The sequence below is a fragment of the Callorhinus ursinus genome, unplaced genomic scaffold (genome assembly GCF_003265705.2).
Source record: "Callorhinus ursinus isolate GAN/ISIS: 27379988/994484 unplaced genomic scaffold, GSC_fseal_2.0 scaffold28, whole genome shotgun sequence".
NCBI classification, from domain to species: Eukaryota; Metazoa; Chordata; class Mammalia; order Carnivora; family Otariidae; genus Callorhinus; species Callorhinus ursinus.
Window position 1 is genome coordinate 15,635,779 of NW_027397090.1, and position 21,007 is coordinate 15,656,785.

General features: G+C 43.1%; 1 protein-coding gene across 3 annotated transcripts in view; it reads left to right on the forward strand.

The window, feature by feature from the left end:
- The window catches only part of PDCD1LG2 (programmed cell death 1 ligand 2), a 59,511-nt gene extending 47,238 nt beyond the window's left edge, over positions 1 to 12,273 (forward strand). For all 3 annotated transcript variants that reach the window (XM_025891658.2, XM_073878166.1, XM_073878167.1), the window contains one exon: positions 6,985 to 12,273. In XM_025891658.2, coding sequence (XP_025747443.2) covers positions 6,985 to 6,990 — 6 coding nt within the window. In that variant the 3' untranslated portion in view covers positions 6,991 to 12,273. The remainder of the gene's footprint in view (positions 1 to 6,984) is intronic.
- Positions 12,274 to 21,007: the final 8,734 nt, after the last annotated feature.

A 21,007-nucleotide genomic window follows, 5' to 3' on the forward strand; every position in this document is an offset into this window, starting at 1 on the left:
AAAAAAATAGAAGTATGTGACTCTCTATTATCTGGTCACAGATTTGTCCGAGAGGCCAGGGCTCTCTCTCAAACCCATTCAGCCATGAACCTGCCACTCCAGATGTGTGCGCAGACTATTTAGGGTTTTCCGCTCAGCTCACTGCCTCTTTCAGCAACAAAAGGACATGTGTGGTATCAGCGTCCTGCACTTGATATGTTTTGAAATTATGAATGGCTGAGTAAATATGGAGGGAGGAGAACAACACTGTCACCAGAATTCCCTGATAAAATTAAACCGAAGAGTTTGGAAATGATTTGTCTGTCTTACTGTCCATTTGTCTGTGCTTCTTGTAGTTTATTCAGCAGTAAATGTAAAAAGTAACTGATTTTGACTGAATTTGTCTCACTACTAAAAAACAAATCTTGCTTAATTTTAGCTGCTGGCCAGCTGAAAAATAAATAATTTATACAACTTTTAGAACATTCTTAAGTTACATAATTTTTCCTGAGCAAAAATGAAAAATAAAAAAGGATAAAGGAAATAAAAATAATTTATAATCCATTGCACACAGATTACCATGGTTAATACTTAATATTGCTTTAATTTCTAACATTTTTCTGTATTTAAATTTTATAAAATTAAATTATAATACGCATAGCTTGATATAGTTTTTTAACTTAATTTTATGTCATTAGTATTATGTGCTAAAAATATAATTAATGGCTCTCATATTTTATTGTACACATGGACTGGGATTTATCTTACTAATTCCCTATTGCTGAACATTTCATGTCTACCTCACAGAGTCGTTTTATGTTTTTATCACAGTTAATAGCCTTATACATAAATCTTTGTGTGCAGCTCTGATTATTACCATGGGTAAAATCTAAGATGCAGAATTACTGGGGTAAACCTATAGGCATTTTTAGGACTCTCAAAATGTATTGCTGAATTGCCCTTAAAAAGTTGTACCAATTTGTACTAGCAATATATGAAAGAGCTAGTTTTATCATTACACCTGTCCCAATGCTGAATGTTATTGTTTTTAAATTTTGCTAATTTAAAAATTAAGAACTATACATCTTACTTTCTCTTTTCTTTCTTTTAGTGAGAGAGAGTGTGAGCAGGGGGGTAGGGGGGAAGGGTGGGGAGAGAGAGAGAGAGAGAGAATCTTAAGCAGGCTCCATGCCCAGCACAGAGCCCAGTGCAGGGCTCGATCTCACAACCCTGATATCATGACCTGAGCCAAAATCAAGAGATGGACACTCAACTGACTGCGCCACCCAGGCGCCCCCATCATTATTATTTTAATTTGCATTTTAAAGTTTTACATCTTCATAAATGTATAGGTTTTACCTTCTTTTGGGAACTGTCTGTGCATCTTTTGTCCATCTTTTTACTTATGTCTTCACTTAGAGTTAATAGTAACCCATTACCTACTATATGTTTCATAAATTTCCGCCTGATTTGTCATTTACTGTTAAGCTGTTTTTTTCTTATCCTGAGAAAACAGGTATTGGGTATAATAAAATTAGGTTCAGAGGACCATTTTATAAACATTAATGTTCTATATGTCATATATTTATTAAAAGTAAGTATAGGGCGCCTGGGTAGCTCAGTTGGTTAAGCATCTACCTTTGGCTCGGGTCATGATCCCAAAATCCTGGGATTGAGCCCCGCATCGGTTCCCCTGCTCAGCAGGGAGTCTACTTCTCCCTCTGCCCCTCCCCCTGCTTGTGCTCTTCCTGCTCTCTCTCTCAAATAAATAAATAAAATCTTAAAAAAAGAAGTATATTAATTATAACATTTATGCTATGTAATAGCTTACAGCAAGTAGGATCTGCTGTTCCCAGAGGACTGAGTTATACATTTCTAGAAAGCAGGTGCAGTGTCTTCTTCTTCCTTTCAAAGCCTCTCACATCCTAGGATGTGTTATACTTTCAGTACCTATGAAATGATGGTCGACCAAGTGAACATTCTGCTCTCCATTGATATGTGTCAGGTCAAAAGGAGTGGGTGAGCTATAGCCAGAGAGCCAAATCGCCTCCTGTTTTTGTAAACAAAATTTTCCTGAAGCACAGCCATGCTCAATGATTCCTTATTGTCCCCCAACTTTCACACCCCTTCCCAGCCGAGTTGAGTAACTGCGGCAGAGACCATATAGCCCATAAAGTCAAAATATTTTATAATCTGGCCCTACAGAAACTGTGTGCCGGTCCCTGACCCAGTTCTCCATGGCTCTGTGCCTTCTCTCTCACTGAACGTACTTGGTCTTGCTCTCAACGTTCTAACACTACCCCCAGCTCCCAAGTCCAAGGACAGATCCCCACTGGGGTCCAGCCAGCTCAGGGCCCTCAGGGCTCTCTCTCTCCTACACCCATCCTCTACCGTCCCAGCTCTGCCTCACCCCCAAACCACCTATGTGGAGACAGGGTCAGGTCGCAGGCTGTACAGATGGCATCCTGGCCCCCCTGCTCTTAGTCACATTTACCTAGTGCACAGTCTTGGGACTTGGCCCTGAGCATCTCCGTCACACATGAGACTGATGTGTCTGATGAGACTGATATGAGAGTCTGATGAGACTTCTGCTCAGATAAGTATTCTCCCTTCCTGCTTAAGAAGGGAAGAGCTTGGTGGTTTTGCTTCATTGACCAGAGACTGACATGAGACCCAACTCATGTGGAAGTGCCCAAAAGGACTCAGAAGCTCAAGTGACAGCTGTGTAGAGCTGGGTTTTCCACTCCATGGCTCTGCCTCGAACTTTCTAGGCAACTCTGGGAGACGTGTTGCTGAGAGGTGTTGCTGTTCTTATTCTTGTGCAAATCCAGACTTCTCAGTCTCCCCAGATGGGCCTTCAAGTCCTTCACTTTAATATAATAAAATTAAAAGACTCAGATCAAACTCAGTGTGGCCGAAGAGATAGCTCATTGCCATTTTTCTCCATGGGGGATGTGGTGGTCATTTGTGCAATTTCACAGAGTTCCTGGATCTCTTGCTTTTCTGTATGTGATAGGATTGGACTTCCCTACAGTTAGTTTGTGGTTAAGTGTGGTCATGTGATCTGCTTTGATCGACTAAATATAAGCATAAGTGATGTGTCTTATTTCTGGGTAGAAGATAGAAGGGCTAACTTGTGCTTTGCTGTATTCTCTTTTTCCATGCGTGGTAACCAGCAACATTTGAGGTCGTGATTGCTTCCTCAGCCTGGGTCTCTGAGTAACTACAGATAACAGAGCCCCTTGCTGACCCTCAGTGGACATGGAATAAACTTTTGTTTATTATACAGAGATTTGGGGATTGTTTGTTACTGCAGCATAATCAAGTCTCATCCTGACTGATACAACAGGGAAAAACTGGAACCTCTACTCAGTACAGCATATACTCCCATTTACAATTCTGTTTCTGAGGAATGATAACATGGGGAAATGCTTTCTATATTAAAAAAAAGAAAAGGGTAAGATACAAATATATACTTACCATATAGTTAATGCTCTATTTAAAAACATGTTTTTAGTATACCACCACACCACTTTCTCCCAAAGAAGTGAAGTAAAAATATTTGAATGCTCATAATCATTGTCTTTATATATTGGAAGCTTGTACTGTTTGCTTCTTTTATGTTTTCTGAATTTTCTTGGTACTTGAATACATTTTTAAATGTCCCAATGTATCATTTTTAAGTACCCAGCAGAGCTTGTTAGATGAAGAATGATCTCTCTATCCTCATCTCTCATTCTATATATCACCTCTTTTGTATCCCAGCATATCAAATGCATTGTATAGAACTCTCCATTGGGTCCTCATCAACTCTAGGGAGTCCTCTTTCAAGGACATGTACCAATGTCTTAGTTGCCTTTACGAGATTCCTAACCCAGTGAACCTAGAAGGAGTGGGTACATACTCCAAGGATATAAGAGATCAGGTCTGGGCCCATGGCTTCTTGCTCTCACGCAGGCAACCAAGCTGTCAACCAGTATAGCTTCAGGAGTCAATTCTGATACCATAGATATATATTATACTTCCTTTAAAAAAGAGTTATCCTGGTCATCATGACCTGGTTTGTTAGCAGTTACAAACCACGTAACCTGACTTCCTCATTCTACAGATGGCAAGTTTTGGACTAAGGGGTGTTAAGCGACTTTCTTAAATGAAATAACGACAGAAAAATAAAAGGTCTTGTGATTCCCAGTATAGTGCTATTCATTCTCTCATTTCCTCTGAAACACATTCTGTCTGCTAATTGCATGATTCTCAGGTAGGCTGTGTAGGAACTGTAAGGATGAATGAAACACAGCATTAGTACTCCAAGATTCTTACAATCAAGTATTTGGAGATAAGGTATTCAAAAAACTGTTCTCATTTGGCATAATTTGGGCTAAAATTAAAGAAGCCAGATTTCTATATCCTCTCTAGTAATTGATCAGATGTCTGTGTTTTTGTTGTTTTCTTTTGTTGTGTGAGACTCTTGTCTTCCCTGTAGGAACTTCCACCTGAGAACTGACCACAGCGTCCACATCCACCATGGCGTAGGTGCCTCGTTCCCCTTTTCTCTTCAGTGGTTGCCAATCTTTTCTTTCTTTTCCCATGATAACCTTTTCATAAAGGAAATATTAGATGGAATACCTGTATGTAATGAGTGGGGGAAACCTCAGTCCTCCTGTGTGTGCATACACACCTCTAACATGAATCCATGGGGTTTGTTCTCCACCAGGAAATTCTCTGCGACACCCACTTGGTGTCCTGTGATTTAACTCAATTCTGACATTATCTACCTGGAAATAGGATGAGAGCCCACCCATTAAGGGCTCGGTCCCACAAGACTGCCCTCCCCACCCTCCACCCCCCACTCCAGATGCCAGTGGTTGAGTCCAGGTGATCACCTGTGCTCCTGACCAATCAGCTATAAATCTGAGGTTCCCACCGTCCCCTCCTTGGGTTCGATGAATTTGCTAGAGCTGTCCACAGAGCTCAGGAAAACAGTTTACTTACTGTTTAGCAATCTATTATAAAAGGTTATGACAAATGATGCAGACAAACATCCAGATGGAAGAAATGCCTAGGGCAAGGTGTGTGGGCATCCATGCTCTATGCATGTGTCACTCTCCCAGCCCCAACGTGTGCTCACCAATGCAGAAGCTCTCGGAAGGCCTACTTCAGGGATTGTTATGGAGGCTTTATCACATAAGCATAACCATCCATTAACTCCATCTTTAGCCCTACTCTCTTCCCTGGAGAATGGGGGGTGGGGGTGGGGAGGGCAGTCTTGTGGGACCGAGCCCTCCCACAAGAGGGGGTGGGGCTGAAAATCCCAAGTTTCTAATCATAGCTTGGTCTTTCTGGTGACCAGCCCCATCCAGGAGCTCACCAAGAGTCATCTCTTTACAACTAAAGACAGTGCTATCACCTAGGAAATTTCAAGGGATTTGGGAACTCTGTCAGGAAGTGAACTCAAAGGCCAAACATTAGAACAAAAGACGTTCGTAGTGCTCTTATCTAGTAGGAAATTACAAGGATTTTAGGAATTCTGTGCCAGGAACCCGGGGCAGAGACCAGTACATATATTTTCTATTATCTCACAAAAGCAGATTAAAACAGTGGAGTGAGGGATATAAACACCTACCATAGGTCCCTGCATAGGCCTCAAAGGTATACACATGCTTCTTGGAACATATTCGGAAAATCACGTAGCTCTCAAACTATATCACTTTATCCCAAAGCCCACCTTCTTTACGTACCCTCGGAATCCCCGGAAAGGCCCGCCCCACGTCCAGCTTCCTCCCACGCAGAGCCCAAGCTGTTCCAGGGAGGGAGGTGGGCATTGGAGGAGGAGACTCTAACAGCCTCATTCACCTGGGCTCGTGAGTTTTTAATTCTGCCAGAAGTCAGTGTATTTTTTTTATAGTATTCTATGGCTTTACAAGAAGTACAAACACTACATGAGAGTTCAGAGATGGGGAAAATATCACTTTAGGCTGGGGATCATCAGGGAAGAGGGAGGTTTTCTATGGAGGAGGTAGCATTTGAACCAGGCAAGAATGGAAAGAGCAGACTATTCTAGATAGAAGAGACCACGGGGGAAAGACGGAGGCAGGGAGACACGGGCATCTGTGGGAAAAGGCATGGGCTCCTAGCCTAGGAAGAACCAGGTGGGAGATAAGAGGAAAGACCATTGGGGGCCATCCTATGAGCCAGGAGTTCCAGGCAAAGGGGGTTAGATTTTACTCATCAGGCACGGGTGCCTCAGTCAGGTCTCAGCAGAAAGCAAGAGGCACACTCAGGAGGGGTGACTGAGGCACATTTACAAGTTTGTATTAGTTACAAATACAGAAGCAAGGTTAGGGGAGACCAGTGGGGGAGGCAGAGCACCCTGGAGCTGGCAAGAACAGGGAAGACTTGACCAGCCCGAGGCCTGGAGGGGAAGGGGGAAGAAAGAGCTACCACAAGGCTGGTGAGAAACAGTAGGAGAGGGCCACCCGCAAGGATAAAGCCAGTCTGCAGCCTGTCTGGGAGGTTGCTGAAGCAGGCACACCCCAACCTCATGGCGTTGCCCATTACAATCCTCTTTATCCTCTAGCCTGAGAGAAAAGCAGGGAATGGAAGCTAGGGAAAAGAGAGCCCGACGAGCTGTTCAGTGTCATCATCCTGGGACCTGAGCAGGGTAGAGCAGAGAGGAGAATGAGTCTGCAGGAAACAATGGAAATGTCTGGTACAATGGGGAACGAGCAAAGGTTTTGAATAGGGGAGCCCCATGAACTGAACCGAGCTGGCTGCCGGGCAGAGAATGGAGGGAACAAGGCTCTTGCCATAGGTCTGGAGAGAGAGACTGAAGACGCAGACCCAGGGCAGTGGTCAAGGAGTGCAACCAAAGGTTAGGACCTATGCTGACCTCGGATGCATGAGCTTTTTCCCTTTAGCACTTTCTCACTCCAATCTGATTTTTGAGAGCTTATATACTTTCTAATCAAAAAACTGATTTTCCTATTTGTGGACTTCTCTCCTCAGATTTGAACCTGTGGTTTCAGGAGCTGGGGTGACCTGATGGGACATCTTCAAGAAGCTTCTGGACTCTGAACAAAAGAGAGGCAGCACCTGGCCACGGGTGCTCAGAGGAGGCTAGGCAGCCCCCCCGCCCCCCGCACCGGCCTCCGCCAGATCCAGGTGCTCACCTCTGCAGCCTGTGACTCTAAGCAAGCACTATAGCACTTTAGAAAATGACCACCCCGGATCCTAGACCCCGATGTGTTCTGAGGCTCCTTCTTGCTGCCAGACTGAAAACAAGGGAATTTCCCCCCCCCCTACTTTTCCAAAGTGATTTCCAGAAGCAAAGATGAGTGGAAATTTTCAGTTACAGAAACGGACCAATTGCCAATACAGTTATTTTTATCTGCAGTTTCTTCTGGATTCTGGAAAAGCCTATTGAGTCCATGAACTCACAGAGCTTTAAACAAAGTTGAGCCATAATTGACATATCATATGGCTTAGTGGAATCTTGAAAGAATCTGAGTTATTTTAATTACAGAAAGCATTTAAGTACACAGTGGACAACTCCAAATTGTGGAGAAAGGCCGTTGAGTATTTTTGTGAGATCTAAATCACAAAGCATTTGTTTTAACCTGTAATGGCACCATATTAAATGATTTTTTAAAACTACATCTTCCCTTTTAAAAATGCTATTTTTTTTAACCTCAGAAACCAATGGCATATATTTAAAAAAATTTGTCATGCTAATGTGCTGTACCTACAAAGATTTCAGATGGGTACCCATAATGGTCAAAGCCCCAAACAAAGGTTCCTTTCCTGGCCCTCTCTCTGACTTTAAACTCCACCTTTCAGTGCTCGGTCCCTGTCTGTGATACAGCGACGCGAGTCAAGGCCTTTGATGTGGAGTTCCCTTATGTGGGTGTCAAGGGGAAGGGTAACTGCATGCAGCGACAACTCATTAATCCTGTTAAATTTGGTCTGTGTGCTGCAGCTATGAAGTTCAGGGTACTAGGTGACCCATGGAATATCCACATGTGTGCATTGTCGAGCACAGCAGAGTCCTAGGTCAGTGGGTTTTCTCTCTGGGTTTGGAGCCATGAGGACTTGAACACATGTTATATCTTCCCCTTAGATTGTGAGCTCCCGGAGAGCAAGGAGGGGGCAGGATTTTGTCAATGCTGCAACGTGTTGGGGGGGGGTAGAGGCCTCATGCACAATCGGCTCTAAGACTCATCCTGATATGGAAGAGAATGGCTACATGTAACATTCTTACTTTTTATGACCATAATATGAATGGCTAAAAAGCATGTAATGGCAATCCTTAAAAACAAAAGAGCTGGATGAGTTCTGTGTCTTAAAAAAAAAAAAAGTACCTTTTACAAAGGAAGCAAAAATAGCATTTGGGAGAGTTTGAGGAATTGAGAAAGACCAAACAAACAAAAATCACCTATGATCTCATCGTCTCAACACAAGTGTTTTCATTTTTGCTGTTGGCTTTTGGTCCTTGTCCAGACATGTACACGATTTCAGCCATAGTTGTGATTTTCTATCCTTTTTTTTCAAATTTGCATTGTACCACGGGCTCCCACCTATGTGGCTGACTAGTCCTAATTATCATTTTTAATGCTCAGATCATAAAGAGCAGAGATTGGGCCCAAACTCTCTTCATCCCCTGACCATCATAAGCCCATATTTTGACTACTGGACTACAGTGACATTTAGGGTTCCTAAGGATTAGTATCATTCAGAATGGTGTTCAGGAATCCCTGAAAAGCCTGGGTATTTCCGTTTCCCCCAATGCACAGACACCTTCATAAATGACCCCAAGTCCCTTTGGGGATGGCTTCAAGGTAGATCTACAGTATTCGTGGTGTTGTTGTAGGATCCCTTCTGAGAACTGGGGAAGAAGCTATGATTCTCAGTTGTGAAAACCTCAAGTCAGATTTCTATTATATAGATCAAGTAATGCTTTGGTAGGCTGGCCATCCACTGAGTTCTTAGGACAAACCACCACTGAAGATTTCCTACAAGTAAAGAATTCTGATTGCTATTCTGGAATCTTATCCTCTCCGCTGAAATCAGGAAGCCCATCTCAGGGGCATTCCTCCCAGCACCCCTGGGCTGCAGAAAACAGCCCCCTGGAAGTGTCCAAGGTAGCTGGGGCTCCCTCTCTAATGCATTTCTCAAGGCTTTAGTGAAGGGACTATTCCTTGGGCCCTTTCAAGGTGAGGAAAGATGCACAGTTTACACATGATAAGTTACTCCATTATTCCTAACTCCTTAAGGCTTTAGGATCCTTCCTGTACATTATTCCACAGAAATTCTAACAACTCAATGTCAGTGTTGAGCACAGGTTTCAGTCAACTAAGTAAACAGACCACTCCCAGCTGCTCAAACTCATACATTTATTTCAGCTTGCTTTCACTGTATAACAAAACTTATGGCTTATGTTTCTCACTTATGCTTTTATGATTGTGTATGTTAGCAATTTAAGCTGGGTTCAGCAGGGGCAACTCATTTCTGCTTTATAGGGCATCAGCTGGGCTCACTCATGCATTTGCCATCAGTTGACAGATGGCTTGAAGGATGCTGGTCTTAGGTGGCCTCACTCACATGTCTTGGAGTTGGTGCTGGCTGTGGGCTGAGCCATGTACCTTCAGCAGGTCTATCCATGCTTTTTTCAGTATGGAAGCTGGTCCAGAAGAGCAAAAAGAGGGCCAACCCCAATGTGCAAGGAGTTTTCAGGTTTCTGTTTGCATCACATTTGCTAATGTCTCATTGGCTGAAGCAAGTCAGATAGCTAGGCCAAAATCAATGTGGGAGGGACTTACGTGAGGGCCTGATCTACACAAATGGTATAATTTCCTGGGGACTATTGCTCTTACAATCTACCATAGCATTAAGTCCAAAAACCTATGGAGAGTGTATTATATCAGGACTACCTAAATTTGGCCCCAACCCGATGTTGTATTCTGTTTTCCTTGGTCTGATACCCTTAGAGTCCAACTCAATGTATATTAATTAGGTTTCTTCTAGTATAAATTTAACAAAGTCTTGTGATTCTTTTGGAGTAAAGTCTTTTCCTCCAGAGCCAGACTCTACCCTTCTCCCCCTGAATATGCTGGGATCTGACTCTAGCTAAAAGCCCAAAGACCATGAGAGCTGAGAGCAGTGGGGTTTAGAAAGGATAGGAATCCCCGTTCAAGACCGCTGCCTTATCTGTGCTTATTACAGGTTTTCAAGCAAAGAAAGGCTGGTATCATCAAATAGGAGAGGCTTCTTCCAAGGGAAGCTCAGACCTAGCACAAATAGACCATAATGCATGTTGATTAATGCTCAGATCATAAAGAGTGGAGACTGGGCCCAAACGCTCTTCATCCCCTGACCATTATAAGCCCATATTTTGACTACTGGACTACAGTGACATTTAGGGTTCCTAAGGATTAGTATCAAGCCTTTCTTTGCTTGAAAACCTGTAATAAGCACAGATAAGGCAGCGGTCTTGAATGGGGATTCCCTATCCTTTCTAAACCCCACTGCTCTCAGCTCTCATGGTCTTTGGGCTTATTTAGTTAGAGTCAGATCCCAGCATATTCAGAGTCTGGCTCTGGAGGAAAAGGCTTTACTCCAAAAGAATCACAAGATTTTGTTAAGTTTATACTAGAAGAAACCTAATATACATTGAGTTGGACTCTAAGGGTATCAGACCAAGGAAAACAGAATACAACATCGGGTTGGGGCCAAATTAATCAATATGCCATTGCCTGCCATAGATTACCAGTTCCCATTTACCATTGGCAAAGAGTTTGGCTCTGAATTCAAAGCAAATCACCCCCAGCATCCGGGGGGTGGTCTGTTTCCTAGGACCACTCCTGGTATCCAGTCCTGTACGAGCCAGGGTCCAGTCAGGAAAGTGGAGCGGATTTAATATTAGGGATTGGCTATAAAAATATTAGAAGGCAGAAAGAGTGAAAGGTAGATACCAAAGAAACCCAAGTATTAGAGCTGCAAACGGCAGCTAACTTTCTGCTGTGGGCGGCTGACAGAAGGGACAAATGCAGGAACTGGAAACAGGAAGAATTCTCTGCCTCCCCCGTTCCCATCCCCTAGGGCCTCCCAACCATTGAACTTCACAGGAAGCCGGCCGGCAAGGGAAGCTGGTAAATGCAGTTTGCTGAAGTCCAGCCCGAGCCTGGCAGAACACAACAGAGGAAGGTAGGCTTGGAACTGAGAACAGGAGGTAACTAACCAATTACTGCATCAAAACTTATCTAGGTAAATAGAGATATATTCCCTGAGAGAGGAAAATACAGAGACGATGGATTCTAGTTAGATTGTGGCACAAGGAACTTTCTTAAACTTTGTGGCCTTTAACCATATAACAAGGGCCTAATATATATTTATTGATTAATTGGATAAGAAGATAGCAATTGGGAACTGCTTTGGCCAGGAGCATAGGACAAAATAAATTTATTTTTAAATGCATTTTGTAGAAGTATCAGTTGCATCATTTGATTGCAATTGAAAGAAAATCTGATGCAGATGGGCTTATGTTAAAAAAAAAAGAGTGCACTGGCTTCTGTAACTGAACAACCAAAGGCATGGGTGGGAACAGGGGTCTAACGAAAACATCGGCACCCAGATTCTCTCTACCATCTCTTCCCTCTGCTTACTTCTTGTTGACCTGTTGTCAAATGCGACTTTGTATTCTCAACAGCGGGCTCCTCTTAGGGGAAGTAAACTCCAAATAGCATGTTCTCTGCTCAGTTCTGTTTGTCCTATAAAAATAGAATTCCATGTTAAAACAGAACAGCTACAAGAAGTACAGAGGAAGCAACTAATGCCCAGAGTTAGGGGTTGGACCGATCGAACAGAAATATAACCAGGCTAGAAAGAAAGAAAAAAAAGAAAAGAGAAAAGAAATATAATCAGACTGCTGGTCAAATCAGGGAACTTCCCAGTATCTCAACCCATAGGGGGTTGCTTTAAAACTCAGCACATGAAATGCTCAACTTCCAGGTAATTTAAAGTTTAAATCAAAACAAAATTTAAGGAGGCCTTTTCAACCATAACATTGGCAAATGCTTTTTAATGATAACACATATTGCTCCAGAATATGTTGTCAAATTGGTAGACTCATAAATTGTTAGTGGTCATATAAATCAGTACAGTTTTTTTTTGAGGTGTATTTGTCTATAGATCAGAGGCCATACAATTTGTCATGCCATTTGTTTAAGTAGTTGTACTCTGCAAATCTGTAAATCTGAAATAATCCAAAAAGATATAGAAAGCTAAAGACATGGAGACATTCATTGCAAATATAAATATATGATTTTTTAAAAGATTTTATTTATTTGACAGGGAGACATTCATTGCAAATATAAATATGATTTTTTTCAAAAGATTGTGTTTGACAGAGAAAGAGCGTGCACAAGCAGGGGTAGTGGCAGGCAGAGGGAGAGGGAGAAGCAGGCCCCCCCATGGAGCCGGGAGCCCGATGTGGGACTTGTTCCCAGGACACTGGGATCATGGCCTGAGCTGAAGGCAGACGCTTAACCGGCTGAGTCACCCAGGTGCCCCTAAATATGTGATTTTTTTTTTTTAAAAAAAGCTTTGCCATAACATTGAATGAAAAAAAGCAAGGTATATAACTCTATACTCAGTTCAAGTTAAAAAAAAAATGAACTAAAAAATATGCTTGGATATGTAGCAAGAACCATGTCAAGGTGTATATTTTTACCCAAAAATATCATTCCAAGGATTTTTCTAAAGGAAATCCGTAGACTGAAGCAAAATGTGTCTTATATGAAAAAATGTTCTAATTACAGTCTTACCTAGATGGCCTAAAACTGGAAATGACCTGTCAAACAAAATGGAAGTGAGTTAGTCATAGTAATTTGTATTTGGATTGCGGACTACTACCTAGTCATAATATGAGAGTTAAAAAGATTATGTGGAAATATGGAATAATTGTCATATAATTTTAAGTGAAAAAAATAATTTTTTACCCTGACCCCATCACTATGTCACTCAGTTTATGTACGTGATCTCTTTTCACACTCACACAGTGTGATGGATAGGAAGTGTGCTATCTTCATTGTTCAGATAAGAAAGTGCAGACAAAGTTCCTTAGTAATTTTCCCAAGTTCACACAGTAGAGCTGGATTCAAACCTAAGCTAGCTGACATGGAAACCATTTCTCCTTATCTAACTATCATGTTATAAAACTCTAGACACTTGACGTTAAGTAGCAAAAGTAAAGAGAGAAACAGAGAGAGAGAATCAGCCTGGAACAATGGTGTGGGGGTCTTATCATAATGGTTTCCTTTCTATTACAATGTCAAGTCCAAGTAAATACATAACAAATAAGAAAAATGTGAGAATGGAACAAAAAGTTGGGAAGAAGTATATATACTAACATATTAATAGGGTTTTGTTAAAGTGGTAGAGTTGTGTGGAACTTTCCCCTGTTCTCTGTTTTACAAAAATTTTGGTAATGTACAGCACTTTTTTTTGTATTTAAATATTTTTTTATTTATTATTTTAAATTTTATTATGTTAATCACCATACATCACATCATTAGTTTTTGATGTCGTGTTCCATGATTCATTGGTTGCGTATAACAGCCAGTGCTCCATGCCGTAGGTGCCCTCCTTAACACCCATCACCAGGCTGACCCATCCCCCCGCCCCCTTCCCCTCCAGAACCCTCGGTTGGTTTCTCAGTTTCAGGCGTACAACGTAGTGATTTGACAAGGGCATACATTATGAAGGGATCACCACAATAAGTCTAGTCACCATCTGCCACCCTGCAGAATTATTACCATATTATTGACAATATTCCCTATGCTGTGACTTATTTATTTGATAACTGGAAGTTTATACCTCTTCATCTCCTTCACCTATTTTGCCAATCCCCCACACACCGCCAACCACCAGTTTGTTCTCTGTATCTCTGAGCCTTTTTCTCTTTTGTTCTGTTTGTTCATTTGTTTTGTTTAGATTCCACATATAAGTGAAATCATAGTTCTTCTCACAATCTCTGAAAGCAATGACAGATACTCATATTTCTAATAACACACTGCCAGGAGTACCATTGCTATTTCCAAGTATCACAGTGTCTCAGTGGCCAATAAGCATCACGAGCTCTGGTTTCCATATCATGATATAGATCTGTATTTGAGTATGGAATGCTTCACAGAATTGTGTGCACAGGGCCATGCTAATATTCCGTCTTTCCAATTTTAGTGTGTGTGCTGCCAAAGGGAACACTTAAAATTTCAGGGAACTTAAATTGTGGTGACCCTTTCATAATGTATGTCTATGTCGAATCACTATGTTGTACGCCTGAAACTAATAAATATGATATATCAGCTATACTTCAATAAAAAAAAAAAGAAACGGATTACTTCCACAAAGTCCTGTTTTTAGCGCGTTTGGGAAGAAAATCTAAAAGCACATATTCCTTCCTTGTTTCCTTCCTCCTCTCCTTTGCTGTCTCAACTGTGAAATTAGAATGGTAATGACAGTCTCCGTCTCTGTCAGTGTGATGAGATTGTGGTCAATTTTTATTTTCTTTATATTCTCCCTGTAACTGGAAGGTTTTTAAAAACACATTTTATGTTTTTATTTTTATTTTTTTATTTGTCAGAGAGAGAGAGAGAGAGAGAGCACAAGCAGGGGGAGGGGCAGAGGCAGAGGGAGAAGCAGGCTTCCCCACGAGCACGGAGCCTGACCCAGGACTCGATCCCAGGACCCCGGGATCATGACCTGAGCCGAAGGCAGCAGCTTAACTGAGCCCCCCAGGTGCCCCAACATTTTACATTTTTAATCTGAAAAAAAAAGAAAAACCCAATAAACTTAATGTTTTAAATTATTTAATTTAAATTTAAAAGATTTTTTAAAAATATTTTGAAATTTTAGGGGCACCTGCGTGGCTCAGGTTGTGATCCCTGGGTCCTGGGATCAAGCCCTACCTCCAGCTCTCAGCGGGGAGCCTGCTTCTCCCTCTCCCTGTGCCCCTCCTCCTTTCGGTCTCTGTCTCTCTCTCAAGTAAATAAATAAGGGGCGCCTGGGTGGCTCAGTGGTTAAGCATGTGCCTTCGGCTCAGGTCATGATCCCAGGGTCCTGGGATCGAGCCCTGCATCGGGCTCCCTGCTCCGTGGGAAGCCTGCTTCTCCCTCTCCCACTCCCCCTGCTTGTGTTCCCTCTCTCTCTCTCTGTCAAATAAATAAATAAAATCTTTAAAAAAATATTTTGAAATTTTAGAATTTCAGTGTCTATCTCTTGAAAATCAAAAGGTTGCATGAATGCCAAATATTATAGTATTTTTGGCAAAAATTCTATACACACAGCCTGTTTCTGTCCCTCATGTCAAGTGCACACTTTCACCCCTGCTTTTAAGAGACTCCAAAAAGAAACTAAAAGAAAAGCTGACTAAGTGAAAGTGTGCAGAGGCTCTCGGGTTGCCAGCATCCTGCCTGCTCAATCAGGTGCGCATGACCGGTCTGTGACAGAACGTGTGACACACACATGTGATAGGCGAACCCCTCCCGTCTGCTCCACGTGATGCCCTGGGGACTGGAGCTCCGAAACCACCCTCCTGGGGCAGGCAGGTCAGGGGTGGGGAGCGAGAGGGGTCTTTCCAACACACACACATGGTTTGAGTTTTTGTCTAAAAATGAAGAGAAGGAAAGAACGGTGAGCGTGAGGTGCTGGAATGTGACGTTTGGAAGATGTTCGGGGAAATGCCCATCCCACCCTCAGCCTGGTCCCCGTGACAGGTGAAATGAAAAGTTCAAGCACCCGAGTCCAGAGTCTCTCATGGTCTGGGAACCAAACTGAGGGTGACAGAGCGGGGAGGTGAGAGGTTGGGGTGACTGGGTGACGGGTATTAAGGAAGACGTGTGTGGGGATGAGCACTGGGTGTTATACTTAACTAAGGAATCGTTGAACACACACACACACACACACACACACACACACACACACACGAAGTTCAAGCCCAGGCTGGCCAACACTGCACTTTTCTGAGTGTTCATCGATGAGACGGGGGTTCACTGGACTCCCCAACAACATCCTCTCCCTTTCAGGGCCATCTGGGGGGAAAGGCCACTGGTCTAGTCCCAAGGACCCATCAGATCCACGTTGGGGCTGGGAGCCCCCTGTCAGCACTGTGTGAGATGTGAGGGGTCCGCAGTCTCTATGAGATACACCCCACTTTCAGGGATTCTCACGGGGCTGGAGAAATCCACACAGGAAAAGTTGTAGAAAAAGCAAGGCCACATACAATTGAGTGTCTATCCGATGAAACAGACCATAGACTCAAAGTAATTGGAGTGGGTGGGACGGAGAAGCACAAGACTAGGGAAGGAATGAGAAATGTCCTGGGCCTGGAAGGTTTTTAGTGACAGGTAAAGAGTAGATCCATAATGGCGGCAGGGCTGATATTCCGAAACCAGCAGGGGCACTGGTCCAAAGGCTGGAGAAGCATCCTGGAAGCTGGTTGTTAAGTGGCGGCCAGGGGGATATCGGGGGGACCTGGGGAGGCAGCAAGTCTCGGGAGATGGCCAGGATGGTGGGGGGCCCCTCAGGGTGCTTGGGACGGTGACTATTTTCTATCTAGATAGTTCTATCCACTACAGAGGTACAACCATATCAGTATATGCTGAAAATTAGCCCTGAATGAGGGCAAAATGTATAAGAATGTGTAAAACTTGTTTTGTATGTCATTTCATTTGATCTTCCTGTCAATCTACGTATATGTCTAACTAGCCATCTGTCTATTTCTCTGTCTGCACATTTATCTTTCTGTCTGTCCACAAGAGACCAAAAACCTAATGTGAGTCTGAAGGCAGCCATCACTCATCTTACATTCAGTCATTTCGTCATTCCTCTCACAAACTCAAGGCCCCTAGGCGTTGGGAGCTGGGCACTCAGCTGAGGAGTCCATCCAGAGCTGGAATTGTCACGTGGAAATTGGGTCTCATGCCACAAGCCCTGATGCGCAGCCAGGTCAGAATCTGCAAATAGCAACAGAAGGGAACAAGTGAATCATAATCTGAGTAGGGATCCGAGTCAGGCATCAGGGGAAGCTGGTCTGACAGGGAGGCAGGGACAGATCAGAAATCCAGTCACGGTGTTTTGTCAGGAACTGATGGCCATCCGGCTTTGCAAACGGGTTTGAGAAGGAAACAAATAGAGCCTGAACCAACTGGACTTGACAGTAGTAATATCATCATCATTTTGATTTCCGTGGCAAATGCAAACCATTTTCAAATATCTGGTTGAGCCTCACTGCCAACTGGTAAAGCAAATAGTGCAAACATTCTCATCTTAACCAATACGGCAAATTGGGTTTAGAGAAGGAAAGTAACTTGCCTGATGTACCCATTTCTTTTTAAGTAGAGTTACCAGTTGGGTAGCTCAAGGAGATGCCATAAACACAGAATATCTTCATTTTTATCACAGCACATACAGAGAGTTGCATTTATATGCATATACATCAGTTAATACGGTTGGGAGAAGAGGTCAGACAGACAAAGCATCTATTAAAAAATGGTCTTTCTTTCTCTTTACCTCTGTCTTAATCAGCGACTCGTATAAGGGCATAGAAGATGAGGCTGTGCCATCTGAAGACTAATAAAGCAGGGAGAATAGTCAGGTAAGTGAGGGTTTTCTAATCTAAAATCCCAGCTTGACTAAGTCAAGACCAAGGAGATAGAGTAGAAAGTCTTTCCTTTAGGCGTGTGGGCACTGAAGATGAAAGAAGCTTGCTTTGTTAGCAGTAAATATGAAAAAATTCTGGGGACTTAATATAAAATAATGAGTGACATCATACTCATAAACCACAAGTGTGCCATAACGACAAATGCGGGTTGAATTGAAATCCAATTGCTAAAAAGCTAAGAACTTGAGCACATGTGATAGCAGGATACCGTTTAGGACTGGGAGCAAATAGTTTTACTGTAACTTTTATGTCTAGACCAGCCTGCATCTAGAGTATTTTGTTCTACTCTAGGTCCTACTTAACTGGGACATTGATAGATGGGAATAGATTTGGAGTGAAGGCACCCAAAATAGTGATGGGGCTGGAAAACACTGTTGATTAGGAATACATGAAGGAGTTTGGTGTATTTCTCCTGGAGAAGAATTATCAAGGGAACACGTGAAAGCCAAGTTCAAGAGGTACAAGTTACATTGAAGCAGAGTTTGACCCAGAACTGGCAAGAACTCACTGATAACTAAAGCTACTCACCAAAGTTCATCTCCCAGCTCTTGGAAATACTCACACATCCCAGAACTACCATTTTTTCAGGATGCTGTAGAAGGTTTTCTTCCCTGAGGAGGTAAACTCATAAGGTCTCCTTTTTATCTTAAGATCCTATAACTGTTCAAACTAGTCACTCAACTTCCTTTGGGGTCAGGGAGGAGTGGAGGGGTGATGTGGAATGAGATGGGTCCCAGCTCTAGCCCTCTCTGATGCATCTGGTTCTAGGGTGGAGCTTTTCTTACGTTTCACAACGATACCAGAGACCGGGATCTTTCATCAGCAGCATGACTCTCAAGATCTTATCCTAAATGAACTTTCCTCTGCCAAGATATTCTAATCAATCTATGATCAGATGAGGCCAGTTTCCGTCCCTCATTGGTATGGTTCCTTGAGAACTATGTCAACTTGCCATATTCCTTTTTTTTAAAAGATTTTATTTATTTATTTGACACAGAAAGAGAGAGAGAGCACAAGCGGGGGGAGTTGCAGGCAGAGGGAGAGGGAAAAGCAGGCTCCCCGCGGAGCAGGGAGCCCGACACAGGACCCCGGGACCATGACCTGAGCCGAAGGCAGACGCTTAACCGACTGAGCCACCCGGGCGCCCAGCCATATCCCTTTCTCGATATTATTACTTTTTCTCTAAACTCTGTTTTTAAACTCAAACGTCCTGTTTTCAACACTCCTTGTATCTCAGAACAGAGGGAGGCTAATGACACAAGTGAGAAACTATGTAAAGGGTAGTCAATATCTGCCTTTACCTGGAGGATAACATCAAGATTGAGGAAGGGCTGTTGTGAAATTCTGGGCTTTAAGGCAGTAGCCAGGGGTCCTACTACATGGGAGAAATGCATCCAGATAGGATGGTCCTGTAGGCAAAGGAAGTGGTTGCGTGTGGGCGTGTGAAGAGGGATGCTGGGAAGTCCCTACCCTTCCCCCTACACCAACACCACCTGCATGTCTCCACCTTTCTGCCCGAACACTCACCTTCAGAGATAATTTCCTTTAGGCCTCAAAGCCTTTTTAGGCTTTAAGAAGCTCCTTAGGAGCTATTGATTAACGCAACCAGGGCAACATACTAAGACTTGGGAGAAAGAGCCATTTTTAGGGAGGTAGGGTCCAGGCCTATCCTTGGAAGATGCAGTCACAGGAAAACTACACTGTGAATCCTTTCTTATTTATTTACCACTGATCTAGTGCTAAGCACTATATACTAGGAGTGAGAAAGACGGAGATAGTAAGACATCATTCCTGTCCTCAAGGGACTTGCAGATCATAGAAGTTGTCTTTCTAACCTTTTATATAGTTGTATCCTATATAAAAGGAACGATGTCATAAGATGACTCAAATGGGGAAAGCAGCTGGGGTATGTGTGGTTGGGTAATCCATAACCCATGACAGGGCCTTTACCCTCCAGTCACTGGGGGGCATGGGGGCGGTTAGAATGGGGGTGGCTAGAAACCACTGGTTTGGTCACTGGAGGGCAGTACGCCCAGGGAGGGTACTGGGATCCTGGAAGCACTGGAGGGATGTCCAACAGTACCTCTCAGGTGCTGGGGCCATGAATTTTTCTGTAGGGTTTTACGTTTTTGGGCAATCCTTTACAGAATTAAGTAAGGAGTGCCCCCCCCCCCCCCCCCCCCCCCCCGCCTCCAGAGCAATACTGGTAAGGCTGAAGAGCTAGAATTCCTCAGGACTTTCTTTTGGAGCCTCAGACAGAGGAGGGCAGATGAGAGATGTAGCATGCTGCAAAGCAGACTTTTTACCCCCAAAACACTGGAGGATAATGAAACACTCTCCATCAGTAACAACGTCTAACTTCTGCAGAGATACACAACCATGGGGGCGTGTGTGGCAGAAGCTCATGGGGAAAGGGGGAAACGGGGAGTGATTTCATAAAGTTTCCTAGTTGGGTTTATATGACCTTTTCCAACCTGACTTGAGATTAGGGACACACCCACAGGCAGGTCCCTGTCTGAGCCTGTTTTCTCACAGGTGAGATAATCAACCTTTCCCCGAAGCATTGTTGAGAGGAGTAAGGATAACGTACTAATGTACCAGCCCCGTTCGTAGGTAGCCAAATAGCCAAAGCTATTCCAGTTAGGATCTTGGTTTTACATTTATGTGTTTAAACTAATTATTAAGGTTCCCCCACCCCCAAAACAATCAATCTCAAAGGTAAATTTAAAATGTTCTTTCTGGGGAAAAAAAAATCTGGTGCCTTGGAAATAGCAGCTTCTCTCCACCTCCACACCCCAACTTCCTATTGCCAGCAATTAAGATGTCATGAAATATTGGCCCCCAGTTTAAGCTGGTGTGCCTCATTACATTGGGCAATTTTCTGGTAAGAGCTTGTTTCCTGAAAATCCCAGGGTTTTCACTTTTGCATGAAGGCTGGGTGAGCCAACTCTGTTGTCCCACAATACAGGTTTTGAGACAAATGACCACACTAGCAGCTAATCCTTCATTAAGCTTTGGCTATTTGGTGCCCAAGTGAAAGTGAAGAAGAAAGGAACACACAAGGAAGGCTGCCGTGCTAAACACTGCATGGGCGGCTCTCCATAAATCATTAAATTTAACCCCTTCGAACAATTTGGTGAGATAGGTAGGATTTTCCTCATTTCTTCTGATGGGAAATGGAAGCTGAGAGTCCCGTGTCCAAAGTAACATAACTGGGCCCCAAGACCTAATACATTGTTCTCTAACTCTAACTCTAACACATTGTTCTCTAACTCTAACTCTAACACATAGTTCTCTAACTCTAACTCTAATACA